The sequence below is a fragment of the Chanodichthys erythropterus genome, chromosome 22 (assembly GCF_024489055.1).
Source record: "Chanodichthys erythropterus isolate Z2021 chromosome 22, ASM2448905v1, whole genome shotgun sequence".
Lineage (NCBI taxonomy): Eukaryota > Metazoa > Chordata > Actinopteri > Cypriniformes > Xenocyprididae > Chanodichthys > Chanodichthys erythropterus.
In genome coordinates this window covers 27,814,782-27,827,449 of record NC_090242.1, presented here as the reverse complement: position 1 = coordinate 27,827,449, position 12,668 = coordinate 27,814,782, and the positions used below count along the sequence as shown (strand labels likewise).

At 36.9% G+C, this 12,668-nt stretch overlaps 2 protein-coding genes across 6 annotated transcripts in view; both read left to right on the top strand.

Annotated features, from left to right (window-relative positions):
- Positions 1-9,668, top strand: part of rap1gap2b (RAP1 GTPase activating protein 2b) — a 54,360-nt gene extending 44,692 nt beyond the window's left edge. For 3 of the 5 annotated variants that reach the window (XM_067375246.1, XM_067375249.1, XM_067375248.1), the window contains 11 exons: positions 399-470; positions 1,158-1,244; positions 2,205-2,345; positions 2,421-2,567; positions 2,727-2,842; positions 6,119-6,223; positions 6,303-6,420; positions 6,705-6,807; positions 6,897-6,967; positions 7,107-7,147; positions 8,732-9,668. In XM_067375246.1, coding sequence (XP_067231347.1) covers positions 399-470; positions 1,158-1,244; positions 2,205-2,345; positions 2,421-2,567; positions 2,727-2,842; positions 6,119-6,223; positions 6,303-6,420; positions 6,705-6,807; positions 6,897-6,967; positions 7,107-7,115 — 969 coding nt within the window. In that variant the 3' untranslated portion in view covers positions 7,116-7,147; positions 8,732-9,668. The remainder of the gene's footprint in view (positions 1-398; positions 471-1,157; positions 1,245-2,204; positions 2,346-2,420; positions 2,568-2,726; positions 2,843-6,118; positions 6,224-6,302; positions 6,421-6,704; positions 6,808-6,896; positions 6,968-7,106; positions 7,148-8,731) is intronic. The other 2 variants (XR_010893553.1, XM_067375247.1) reach the window with 2 other exon arrangements.
- Positions 9,669-11,563: 1,895 nt separating this feature from the next.
- The window catches only part of ncbp3 (nuclear cap binding subunit 3), a 14,411-nt gene continuing 13,306 nt past the window's right edge, over positions 11,564-12,668 (top strand). Inside the window, exons 1-3 of the mRNA XM_067375312.1 lie at positions 11,564-11,846; positions 12,285-12,350; positions 12,430-12,535. Of these exons, the coding sequence (XP_067231413.1) occupies positions 11,670-11,846; positions 12,285-12,350; positions 12,430-12,535 (349 nt within the window). The 5' untranslated portion in view covers positions 11,564-11,669. The remainder of the gene's footprint in view (positions 11,847-12,284; positions 12,351-12,429; positions 12,536-12,668) is intronic.

Here is a 12,668-nt window from a genome sequence, read left to right as displayed (position 1 = left end):
TATGAGTAAATGAGTAAATAATGACAGAATTTTCATTTTTGTGTGAATTAACCCTTTAATCTTTGTTAATGTTAGTTAAAAAATACAGTTTAGTTTATGTTAGCTCAGGTCCATTAAATAATTTTAACAGATACAACTTTTGATTTTAATAATGTATTAGTAAATGCTGAGCTTAACATTAACTAAGAAAAAAATAATGTTTTAGAAGTATTGTTCATTGTTCATGTTAACTAATGTTAACAAATGGAACATTATTGTCAAGTGTTACCAATTTATTCTATAAAATGTTTGAGCAAAAGATAATGTGGTTATTTAAAGTGTCTCTGGTGCGTTTGCAGATTATGGACAGTATTTGTAGTAATCCTAACTGAATGTTGAATTGTATTTATATGGTGCAGGTGTCTGTCACAGCTCGTGAAGATGTGCCACAGTTCGGCCCTCCGCTTCCCAATCCGCCCATCTTCAAAAAGGTAAATAAGTGCATCGCTACAGCTGCCACACTACCGGCCCTATTATACACCCGGCACAATGCGACGCTAGGCAGTGTTTTTTTCTAGTTTCAGCCCGACGCAGTTGTCATTTTCATGTCCAGTGTCCACGATTTTTAGAGTGCTCGTTCGCCCATGGGCGTGCATTCAGGAGCATTGTTGGTGTGAAAAATGCCTACATGTCATAATGGATTGCATGTATCAGAAATACCTATTTGCAGTAATTACAAATTAAATTGGCTAATTATTTGACCAATCATGGCAGTACATACAGGTAGCAAAAGTGGATTCGGAATTTCGGACATGCCCTATGTGCACCTGCGCCATGCGCTTCAGAACATGTGCTTAGATCGTTAAAATAGGGCCCTACGTGTTTTTAATCAGTATTTTTGTCTTTACTTGAAGAAAATACTTTTTATCTTTTTAAGCATAAATCCAAGTATATTCTCTGGAAATCAACTAAATTGAGGACGATGTGATATTTTTACAGGAAAGCAAAGCAAATACTGATTAAGAAAATGATCCTTTGCAAGGCAGACATTTTGCTGTGTTATTGTTTATCTGAAGGTCACATTTGGTTATTGCAGGCAGGATTTTGTCACGTCATTGTCTTTTAAGATGGTTATTGCATCTTTGTTATATTTGCTGTGTCATTCTATTCTCTCTTAGGGTCCAGAATTCAGAGAGTTTCTGCTGACCAAGCTGATCAATGCAGAGTTGGCATGCTACAGGTCAAACCGATTTGCCAAGCTTGAGGTGAGGAAACAATAGAGCACCTTTTATTACCGCATTACAGACCTGATGTACATATGAGCAGCAAAAGCCTGATAAGTCTCTGCTTTGCCACAATCTCTGAATATTTAATCATTATGTTGTAATGGAGGTCTCAGAGACCCTAAGGCCATTTTTTAATAGCTTGAGAAGAAAAATACTTAAATAGCTTGATCCTTCTTTTCTTTTCCTAATCTTATAAGAACTGATTATAAACTAAGCATGATAACTCTTTTTTAAAAGACCTTCTTTAAAAGTGTTACATTACTTATGTTTGGGATCATAGAGACTTCAAATATAAAACATGAATAAATACAGTGAATTTGCACATACTACAAAAATTAGAAGGGAAAACAAATCAATAATTTTGTTTACACTACTGTTCAAAAGTTTTGGGGTTGGTAAGGTCTGTTAAGGTTTTTGAAAGGAGTTTTTTATGCTCACCAAGGCTGCATTTATTTGATTAAAAATATAGTAAAAACAGTAATATTCTGAAATATTATTACAATTCAAAATAACTATTTTCTACTTTAATATATTTTAAAATGTAATTTATTTCTGTGATGTCAAAGCTGAATTTTGAGTCTTCAGTGTCACATGATCTTTCAGAAATCATTCCAATATGCTGATTTGCTGCTCAAGAAACATTCATTATTATTATTATCAATGTGGAAAACAGTTGTGCTGCTTAATATTTTTATGGAAACATTGACACTTTTTTTCAGAATTCTTTGATGAATAGAAAGTTTAAAACAGCATTTGAAATAAACATTTGATATTATTTGAAATAATCTTTACAGTCACTTTTGATTTCTTAAAAAAATATATAATCTTGCTGACCCCAAACTTTTGAACAGTAGTGTTCATAATAAGGGCCTCTGGGACCTCAAATGTAAAGAGTCGATCTCAGTAGAACACGTGTTATGGTTTGTGTTTGTTCCATAGGAAAGAACACGAACAGAACTGCTAGATAACCTTCATAATGAGTTACACAAGCGCACACAGACAATGCTGGGTCATCCGCTCAGTGCAGATGAAGAGAGAATGGAGAACGGAGGACATGGAGGAATACTGGAGTCTATTAAGGTATAAAGTCAAAAACATCAACCATTATATTCGCATGAGTAGACTGTCCCTTTGATGTCTTTTTGTCTGTCTCAGCGGGCGATGCGTGTGCGCAGTCACTCTATGGAGACAATGGTGGGCTCACAGAAACATGGCCGCTGTGCTTCGGCAGGAGGGGGCGTTCCCACCAGCCTGAGCGGGGTAGGCTTGACCCACAGCAACACTGAGGCTGCCAAGAACTCTGTGAGCATCTTATTGTTCACATGAAATAAACTGGATAGGCTGAATTAGTGTGGTAGCAGCCACAGTGACTTTACATTATAGTTAAATGTAATTATTTTAATATATCTTGTTTTGTTTAATTAACCCTGCATTTGATAAAAACAAATAATATATTTTCAGTCTCCAGTGACGTCGAGCGCTAAGTCTCCGCTGAAGAGCCCGGTGAAGAGACGCTCAGGGTTGTTCCCACGGATGCACACCAGTATGGACGGACAGTCAGAGCGCCACACACGCAGGTCTGACAAATATGCACAAAATTCACACTTACAGATCTGTAATCAGTATATATAAATCATAGATAAACTATCATATTTATTAAACCTCTTAATTATTAAAGGTGCTCTAGAATTAAAAATTGAATTTATCTTGGCATAGTTGAATAACAGGAGTTCAGTACATGGAAATGACATACAGTGAGTCTCAACTCCATTGTTTCCTCCTTATATAAATCTCATTTGTTTAAAAGACCTCTGAAGAAAAGGCGAATCTCAACGTAACAGCGACTGTTACGTAACAGTCGGGATCATTAATATGTACGCCCCAATATTTGCATATGCCAGCTCATGTTCAAGCATTAGACAAGGGCAGAACGTCTGGATGTGCACAGCTGAATCATCAGACTAGGTAAGCAAGCAAGGACAACAGGGAAAAATGGCAGATGGAGCAATAATAACTGACATGATCCATGATATCATGATATTTTTAGTGATATTTGTAAATTGTCTTTCTAAATGTTTCGTTAGCATGTTGCTAATGTACTGTTAAATGAGGTTAAAGTTACCATAGTTTCTTACTGTATTCACAGAGACAAGACTGTCGTTATTTTCATTTTTTAAACACTTGCAGTGTGTATAATTCATAAACAGTTTTATTCTTTATAAATCTCTCCAACAGTGTGTAATGTTAGCTTTAGCCACGGAGCATAGCCTCAAACTCATTCAGAATCAATGTAAACATCCAAATAAATACCATACTTACGCAATTAGACATGCTGCATGATGAACACTTGCTGTGTGAACTTTGTTTATGCACTGTTTAAGGCAAGCGTGAGGTCTGTGGGTGGGGAGCATGAGCATTTAAAGGGGCCGCAGCCTAAATCGGCTCATATTTAATGATGCCCCAAAATAGGCAGTTAAAAAAATGAATTAAAAAAAATCTAGGGGGTATTTTGAGCTGAAACTTCACAGACACATTCAGGGGACACCTTAGACTTATATCACATCTTTTAAAAAGATGTTCTACGGCACCTTTAAATTCAGGTGTTTCAATCAGATCCATTGCCACAGGTGTATAAAATCAAGCATCTAACTATGAAGTCTGCTAGATATTCCACAGTCAACTGTAAGTGGTATTATTTGAAAGTGGAAGCGTTTAGAAACAGCAGCAATTCAGCCACGAAGCAGAAGACCAAGTCACTGAGCGGGCTCACCGCGTGCTGAGGCACATGGTGCATAAAAAACACCAAAGTTCTGCTGATTCCACAGCTGAAGAGTTTCATTAAAGGGGTCCTATAATGCCCCTTTTACAAGATGTAATATAAGTCTCTGGAGTCCCCAGAATGTGTCTGTGAAGTTTGTGTCAGAAGAATGTGTCAGCACAAAATACCCTACAGTTCATTTATTATAGCTTTCCCCTATTTGGGTGTGAGCAAAAACACACTGTTTTTGTGTGTGTCCCTTTAAATGCAAATGAGCTGCTGCTACTGGCCCCCTTTCCAGAAGAGGGCGGAGCTTTAACAGATCACGCTTTGGTTGCTCAACAACAACAAATCTGGAGTATCTCACGCAGCCAAAATGGCGATTGTCAGTAACGGCGTTCAGCTTTACATTGTTCAAACTAGAATCGGACACTGATGAAGAGACTCAGGAAGAAGTTACAACTTATAGAATATAGATAGAATAGAATGCAGAACGTGTCTGAATGGTTAGTGGATAAATTTATGTAGTTGCTGTGGAGTTGATTCAACTCAATGACTAGCATGTGGCGTCATTTTAATCTTTTGTGCAAATCCTGCGTTGAATTGACCCTCGTTTGTAAAGCAGTCCGCCGTAAAATTATGCCATGTCAACAACACTTTACTACAACAACTCTTCCTCTTCTCTAAAGCAGCCCACACACCCTTTGTTACATGTTCTCGCGGGCAAGGATTATGGGAATTTTGGGCTTTCTGATGTCACCAATCCGGGAAGAAGCTCGTTGTAGTCCCTACCAGCCATTTGTTGTAGTCCTAAAAAAGCGATTTCTATAAAAGAAAATATCTCCCTTGCGTTGAACTCTGAGCATCGTAACATCGTAACTCTGCTGTTATGCTGATACAGCAACATTACACACTAACTACAGTTAAAAAAATGAAATCATAATCAAGGACCCCTTTAATATCTGCACTATGCAGGATGTGTGGCAGGAGCAAGAATTGCAAAAAAAGTGCAATGCAAAGCGTCGGATGGAGTGGTGTAAAGCACGGCGCCACTGGACTCTAGAGCAGTAAAGACGTGTTCTGTGGAGTGATCAATCACGCTTGTCTGTCTGGCAATCTAATGGGCCAATCTGGGTTTGGCAAATGCCAGAAGAACATTACCTGCCAAACGTTACTGTGCCAACTGTGAAGTTTGGTGGAGGAGGGATAAATTGGCCCCTTACATCCAATGAAGGGAAGACTTAATGCTTCAGTATGCCAAGACATTTTTGTGACAATGTTATGTGTAGCCCCTCCATTTCGCACCTGCCCACTCCAAGCGGGACGGTCTGCATGGCAGTGGGATGCTCTAACATGGAGGCTAAAGGCTGCAGCATCTCTTGAGATCAGGGGAGTGAGGTTTACACGCACAGCACTTACCAGCCTACATCTGTTACATATGCTTTTAACAGTTTGGAGAAGAAGACTGGTTTCTATTCCAGCATTACTGTGCTCCAGAGCATAAAGCATAAAGACATGGTTGGAGGAGTTTGGTGTGGAAGAACTTGACTGGCCCACAAAGATCCCTGACCTCAACCCCATCGAACACCTTTGGTTTGAACTGGAATGGAGATTGCAAGCCAGGACTTCTTGTCCACCATTAGTGTCTGATGTCACAAATGCTCTACAGGATGAATGGGCAAAAATTCCCACTCCAAAATCCTGTGGAAAGCCTTCCCAGACGAGTGGGAGCTGTTATAACTGCAAAGAGGGGACCAAGTCCATATTAATGTCTATGTATTTAGAATGTGATGTCAGTACAGTCCCTGTTGGTGTAATGGTCAGGTGTCCCAATATTTAGATTATATACGTATAAATCTGTATCTCTATATAAATATATATAAAGATGTATATTTATTATAAAAATAACAAAATACTAAGAAATATCTTGTTGTTTTAACTTATTTTAATGCTTGTTTTTGCTTATTTTAAATAATTTTAAGTCATCTTGAGCCCCCGCTGAAAGTTTTCCACCCTGCGACCCCAATTCGAAAACCCCTGCTCTAAGTGATCGAAAATTGATAAACATATTTTTCTTGTTTTTCTGTCATTCTAGTGTCCTATGTGATCAGAGAAGTCTAGATAGCGGTCATCTCTCACAGGAAGTGAGATCAGAGACGTCGTCTAATCCTAGCTCTCCAGAGATCCTAAACAATGAGAGGTAAATTTCACCACTGGTACCCAGTAAATGTATACTCTTAATAGCTAATAATACTTTCTTTCTCTCTCGGGTTTTACAGGTCGCCTCTCAAGCTGAAGGAGGTCAGTGGAAAACCAGATATTTCTCGTTCCTCCTCGAGCACCAGCAGCTTCAGTAGTGCTGCAGGAGACCCAGAGACTCTGGAGGAGAAGGAGCCTGTAAGTAAATGTGTCTTCAGGCAGACTAACATGTTCAGTATGCTGAAGTCACCATGAAATAGAAATTGACAATTCTTATTTTTTATGGAATATTGCAGTATTTATTATAAATGATTTATTTCTCTGCCCAATAGCAAAGCACAACAATATTCGCAATAGACAAAATCAAGTCCTGCCCTACATTTTTATTCTTGTTCGAGAAGCTGTTTCACTCAGATATGTCACAATAAGGTAAACGGATTATCCGTTTCACGCCGTCTTTATGTCTGTTGTCTCGCGTTCAGAGCAGCCTCCAGATATCTCCCAGTCTCTCGCCTGTATTTGGCTCTGTGAGCACAGAGGGCCAGGGTTCAGGAACGCCAGTGATTATGTGCCGCAGTCCAACAGGTATCCAAGACTCTTTTCTAAAATTCAAACTTAATATAATATTTACAGCTAAATGAATCATTTTCTGCATATTATCTCCCTATTCAAAGATTTTAGGAATAAGAACTCACCCAGATCCAATCTGAAGTTTCGCTTTGACAGATTGAGCCAGTCTGCTGCTGTAAGTCTTTATTCTTTATTGTTGCCGCTGCTGTAAGCTCTTTCATTCTTTGTCATCCTCTGTATATTTTTCCATTTGGTTGTGTTTTAGAGTGAGATGTTTTACCACTGAAAGGTAACTTAGAAATCTCATTTCACAGGGACATTAGCAAAGAGAATGTCAAAGACCACCAGAATCATTGTGAGTATATATGTTACTATTGAAATTAATAATCAACACATATAGTCTTGTAGTAAGAGTAAATCCAGAGGCTGTAATAATGACGATTTTTTCTAATTTTGTATAAAGACCCATTTACGGGTCATTCTATCATTTTCGGTACAGTTCATGTCAGAACAATTTTCTTCAGAAATATCATATTTTATCCATTGAGAGAAAGGAAACCATACTATAATCTTACACACATATTTAGTGCACCCTATGTTTCAATTTTCTTTACGATACAATAACAATAATTTAAATATTAAAATATTTTATTTTCTTTGAACTTTTCCTGTGGCCCATGTTGGTCCCCATACCCAGTTCGTTTTTTTTCTCTCTCTCTCTCTCTCTCTCTCTCTGATTTCCAAATTTTTTAAAACATTTACAGATGCATGGTTTTGATCAACATGCTTTTTGTCATTTTGACAAGTTTTCTTTCTTTTTTTTTTAGAAAAAGTGAGATTTGGGTTTTAAAACACCCCTGCAAAATTAGACCAGATGAGACAAATGAGTTAAGATTTGGTGGAAGAAAAACAAGAATTTCCTATTGGATTCCAGGGGAATAATTCATGGAATATTTTTCAATAAATCAGTGGTTCTCAAATAGAAAGTCAGGGTCCACTTTCAAAGGGAATGCAGGGAAGGGAATTTTTGTAAAAAAAAATACTTAAAATGTTGAAAAGATTTGATTTGATTTGTTTTCTATTTCGCCCGGCAACTCAGTCTGGAAACCCGTACATTCATTTCTACTGCTTCTGAACCAATCACAGACTCTGCTCGCTATTGGCGGGTATAACACGATGACGATAGAGAAGCGACGGCAAGCACGACTGTCAATCCAATTCCTTTTAACCTCTCGACGATGCTGAATGACTTCTTTAGTTTAGCAAACAAATCACTCGAGTGGCTGTAAATACCACTCACTATGTTTTGTTTTTTTTTGCACAACCTGCAAAAATCGCTCGATGCCATTGCTGCTTCTGCAAACCATTGATCAATGCTACAAACCAATACAGACTAAACCTGTCTGGAGTTTTCGCGTCGCTCTGCAAAGTACGTCACCCGGATCGTTGATCCGATTGGTTGAAGGACCATCCAATTGCGTGAATAATGCTTGTTGATCACGCCTCTTGTGCAGTAGGAAATACATAGCAGACTCCCCAGACCAATGTTTTAAATTGAGCTTGGTCTGGTGATAGCCAGACAAGAAAAGAAGCAGACTTCTCAGCAAAAATACTAGAAATAAAAAGAATACAAAGAAAAAACAACACATGATTCGGTCAAACTAAAAGAGCTCTTGCCACACAAGGTCTTGTGATTATCAAAGTCACATTAAAAATACCTGCTTTACACTATTTTACTGATGAATTAAAATAGAGCGTGACTGAAAATGTATAATCCAGTCCGTCGGAGTGATGGATGATGATTATTTGTACCCCAAGCCCAGTGTATATCTATAATGGGCAGTATAAAATCACTTTCATAAGTCATAATCTGAGTTATGGTTATAATTATATTTCTTATTTGGTATATACTAACATCATAAACTCTCCATTTAATTAGAAAAGCAATGGATCAGCACTGAAGATCAGACACTGTCGGATGGAAGGAGGGAAATAAAAAAGTAGCACATCACTCAATCCTGTGCTCCAGTCTGAACATCACAGGAAGAAGCACATATCTCCTCTAGTATCTGCAGGTTATCATCTGGTACTGACTTGGCACATTTATTGATTTTGCACATTTTGAGAAAGTCTTTCACTTTAAAAGAAAATAATCAAATATTTTGTGTGTTAATAAAATTCAAACTTTTACAAACTGGATTAGCAGTTCAATAATTTTCACTCAATAATAATACAATGACACATATTATAATTCCCAGCACCTGAAACATTCCACAGTATCGCATAACTGCACTTGACCGGCTCTGTGACTAACAGACTGGATATAGTTTGATGAAACTGACCACAACAGATATTCATTATACAAATTCATTTCATCTTTGAGAAATAAAATGTTAGCACAGCATTGCCTTCCTCTGTAAATCTCAAACTTGTGCAATACCTTAAAAAATATGCCCTAGAATTGTTTGGAGATGTAAAATTACTGTGTTCCCTGAAGGTTTATTTGTAATATATATTATTAGAAAAAAAAACTTGTAGTACTAAACTCTTTTTTTTTAAATGGGTACTTCCATGACTGATGCCTATGTGTACATATTGGAAAATCACTGATTACACTTATGTGTATATTTATTGTGTATATTCATGGAAGGAAATGCAGAAGAATAAATCTATATTGTCACAAACAGCTCAGATGTGTTACACTGTGACACTTTAAGAAAGACTTTTCCATTCTGTTCTTTGGTAAAATTATTTTTTGTTTCCCTGCTTAACAAAATGAGCTGTGTTTATTTATTTCTCTATGACTGTATTGCTACATGTGTAAAGGTTTATGTATGGCCATGTTGATTTTGTTAAATAAAATATTGTATTTTGCAGTGGTGTTGATTTATATTGTAGCCTCTGTTCTATTTGTGAGCCAGGCCTTAGCTTCTCGGTCCCCTGGCTGCACAATGCACTCTTACCTCTTTTTTTTTAACAATGTACGTAAGGGGCTTACAATCAGATGCAAAGTGATCTGTGACACTATGTACGGACATACAGTGTCCCCAAAAATGATTTGGATGCTTAACCTGTTAACTGTTACTGGCCCACAGCCATTACATATTTAAAACAGTAATATCCTATACTAAACCCTAAACTAATCTTGATTAATTTGGTGACTGATTTTCAAAATAAATTACAGAGTAGCAGTAATTATTAATTTGCAACAAGAATATTTTTTATTCTCATAAGGCATGTTCAGATCTTATTTTGACATAGCGATGAACATGAAAAATCATTAAAGATTGGTTGAAACATGTTTGTTTTCATGCCAAGAGTTCAAAAGATAACATCCATTCAATTTTTTGAGAAAAATAGTTCTGAAAATGTTTTTAATAGAAAAAAAAAATACATTTATGATTGTGGCGGCGATCTGTAACCCACATACATGTTGTTTTTATGTTTATTAGAGGCTGAATTCATATCAAATTCTGCCAAACTTCCCATTCTACTTCTATATAGGATGTCTACTTCATAAATTATATGAAAATAATGTTAATATATGGTTCAGATCACTCAAACCATATGTGGAAATGGAGGCGCCTTTATATGGTCAGTAATGGAGCTTGGTTGTCATCTAGTGAAAAAGTGTGGTACTGCGCCCAAACAAAATCTTACTGAAAGCTCATTTTTTGAGATATCAACCTGAAATTTGGAACACAACTTGTTCAGATTTTTGGCTTTGATTTCCTTGCAATTTTAGAGTAAAACTTGTTTTGTAAAATATATATTTTATATAAAATATTATATTTTTACATTTTCATAAACTTAAACTTCTATAACTTTTTTCTGTTTCACTTACAAAAGTTATTTAACTTAATTTACTACAATAATCTGCCAAATTTCATCTTTAAAACAAGACCAACCTTATGTCTATATTCTTGAATTGTCTAAGTATTCCTGAATTACAACCATTTAAGTTTGTATAGTGCATTTTCATGTCTATAAAAAAGTGGGGGTGACAGTTAACAGGTTAAGCCACATTTATAATGGTATGAATGTTATTAGGTAGGGTAGAAATAATAATAATAACAATAATAATAATAAAATAAATAAAATGGAAACTGCAAACAAACTTTACTAGAGAACTAGATTCAATTATTTACATTTTTCTCTGAACTTTTCCACAGACCCCCTAGAACCCTGTTGAGGCCCATGATAGACCATATATATATATACCATATATATATATATATATATATATAAATATATATATATATATATATATATATATATATATATATATATGCTTTATTAAAATTATTTATAATTTTTTTTTAAAAGTATCTAAATACTTTTGAGTGTCTGTTTTCCATCAAAGAAATAAAACTTATTGCATCACAAAATCATGGTTTGTGGATGAATTATTTTTGTATGGCTTATTTTGATGTAAAAATCCATTTACCTGATTATTATATCGGTTCCTGATGGTCCCTGAAATCATTCTATTAACAGTTTGTGAGAATATGTGACAGAAAAGCTTTTCTTAATACACAAGCAGGGCTTACCTGTAAAATGACTTCTAATGACACTAAATGTAATTTAGTTTAGATGATTAATTAACGAAAGCAGACTTATATATCGGTACTCTTTAATCCCAGGGTGCTGATTCTGTGTATCGCATATAAATACATTACATACTAAATATGAATGTTAGTGCATGTATAATCTGCTTTTGCTTTAGTGAAAGAGGGCGGGTCACACTCTAGCAGCGACCGTCTCCTGGGCGGCGTGTGTGTGTCGAGAGGCTCAAGCGCAGTGTTAGCACTGCTAGCGCGAGGCTCCATTCACTTCATTGAGAGTTAGCCGTTAGCTCGTTCTTAGATTGAGTGAACATGGCGGCGGTGCGCAGCCTGCGGGTGTCTGTGAAGTCCGAAAGCGCGTCCGATCGGTCAGAGTCAGACTCCGAATCAGACTCGGATCGAGATGCCCGGGAAGCAGAGCCCATGGAGGTGGAGGAGGGAGAGCTGGAGTCCATACCTGTTCGCCGAAGTTTAAAGGAGCTGTTGCCGGTGAGTTAGTCCGTAGGCCTCTTTCAAACCACGGCCTCGCGTAGTGTAGGACGCCGGCCGTTGGTGATCATAATGCGGTGTTTGGTTCAGTGCGAGGTTTCGTCGCAGCGCTTAGCCTGCTTCTGAACAGGTTATGGTAATGGGTTTATGGTGGGTTATACTATAGTTGAATAATGTATAGGGATAGTCTGTTTTCGTAGGAACTTGTGAAAGTGATGTAAATGTCTGGCCCAAGTTTCCTGAGACTGACAGACTTCATTTGGTGCAGTTATTTCTATACGGATAAATTATTTTGATTGTATATGACCGTACAGAACTGTATTGTAGATATAAGTGACCATCTTGAATCACAAAGTGACAAGTGAAGACATTCTTCTGTATTTGCTGCTCACATGATGCATCCCTGTATGATTATCGTCACGTTAACTGTTTCCACAGGACACCAGCCGACGATATGAAAATAAGGCTGGCACCTTTATCACTGGAATCGATGTCACGTCTAAGGTAAGTGCCAGTTGGATGTGTGAATATATTAGCCGACCTAGTAATGTACCTGTTGTTCACCACATTTGTACGTTTTCAGGAGGCCATTGAGAAGAAGGAGAAGCGAGCGAGAAGATTTCATTTTAGTGCAGAGGAAAATCTGGCCCAGAAGAACGTTGTTCTGGACCGGGATTTGTTGAAGAAAGGTAAGAAATCTTAAACAGCTATAGCACAACAGTTGATTTAAAGTCGACATGAAATTAAATTTCACCCTTTTCATTTACTAAATGCATGTTATAGATATTATTGTAAATAATTCATCCATGCATGTTCCTTTTT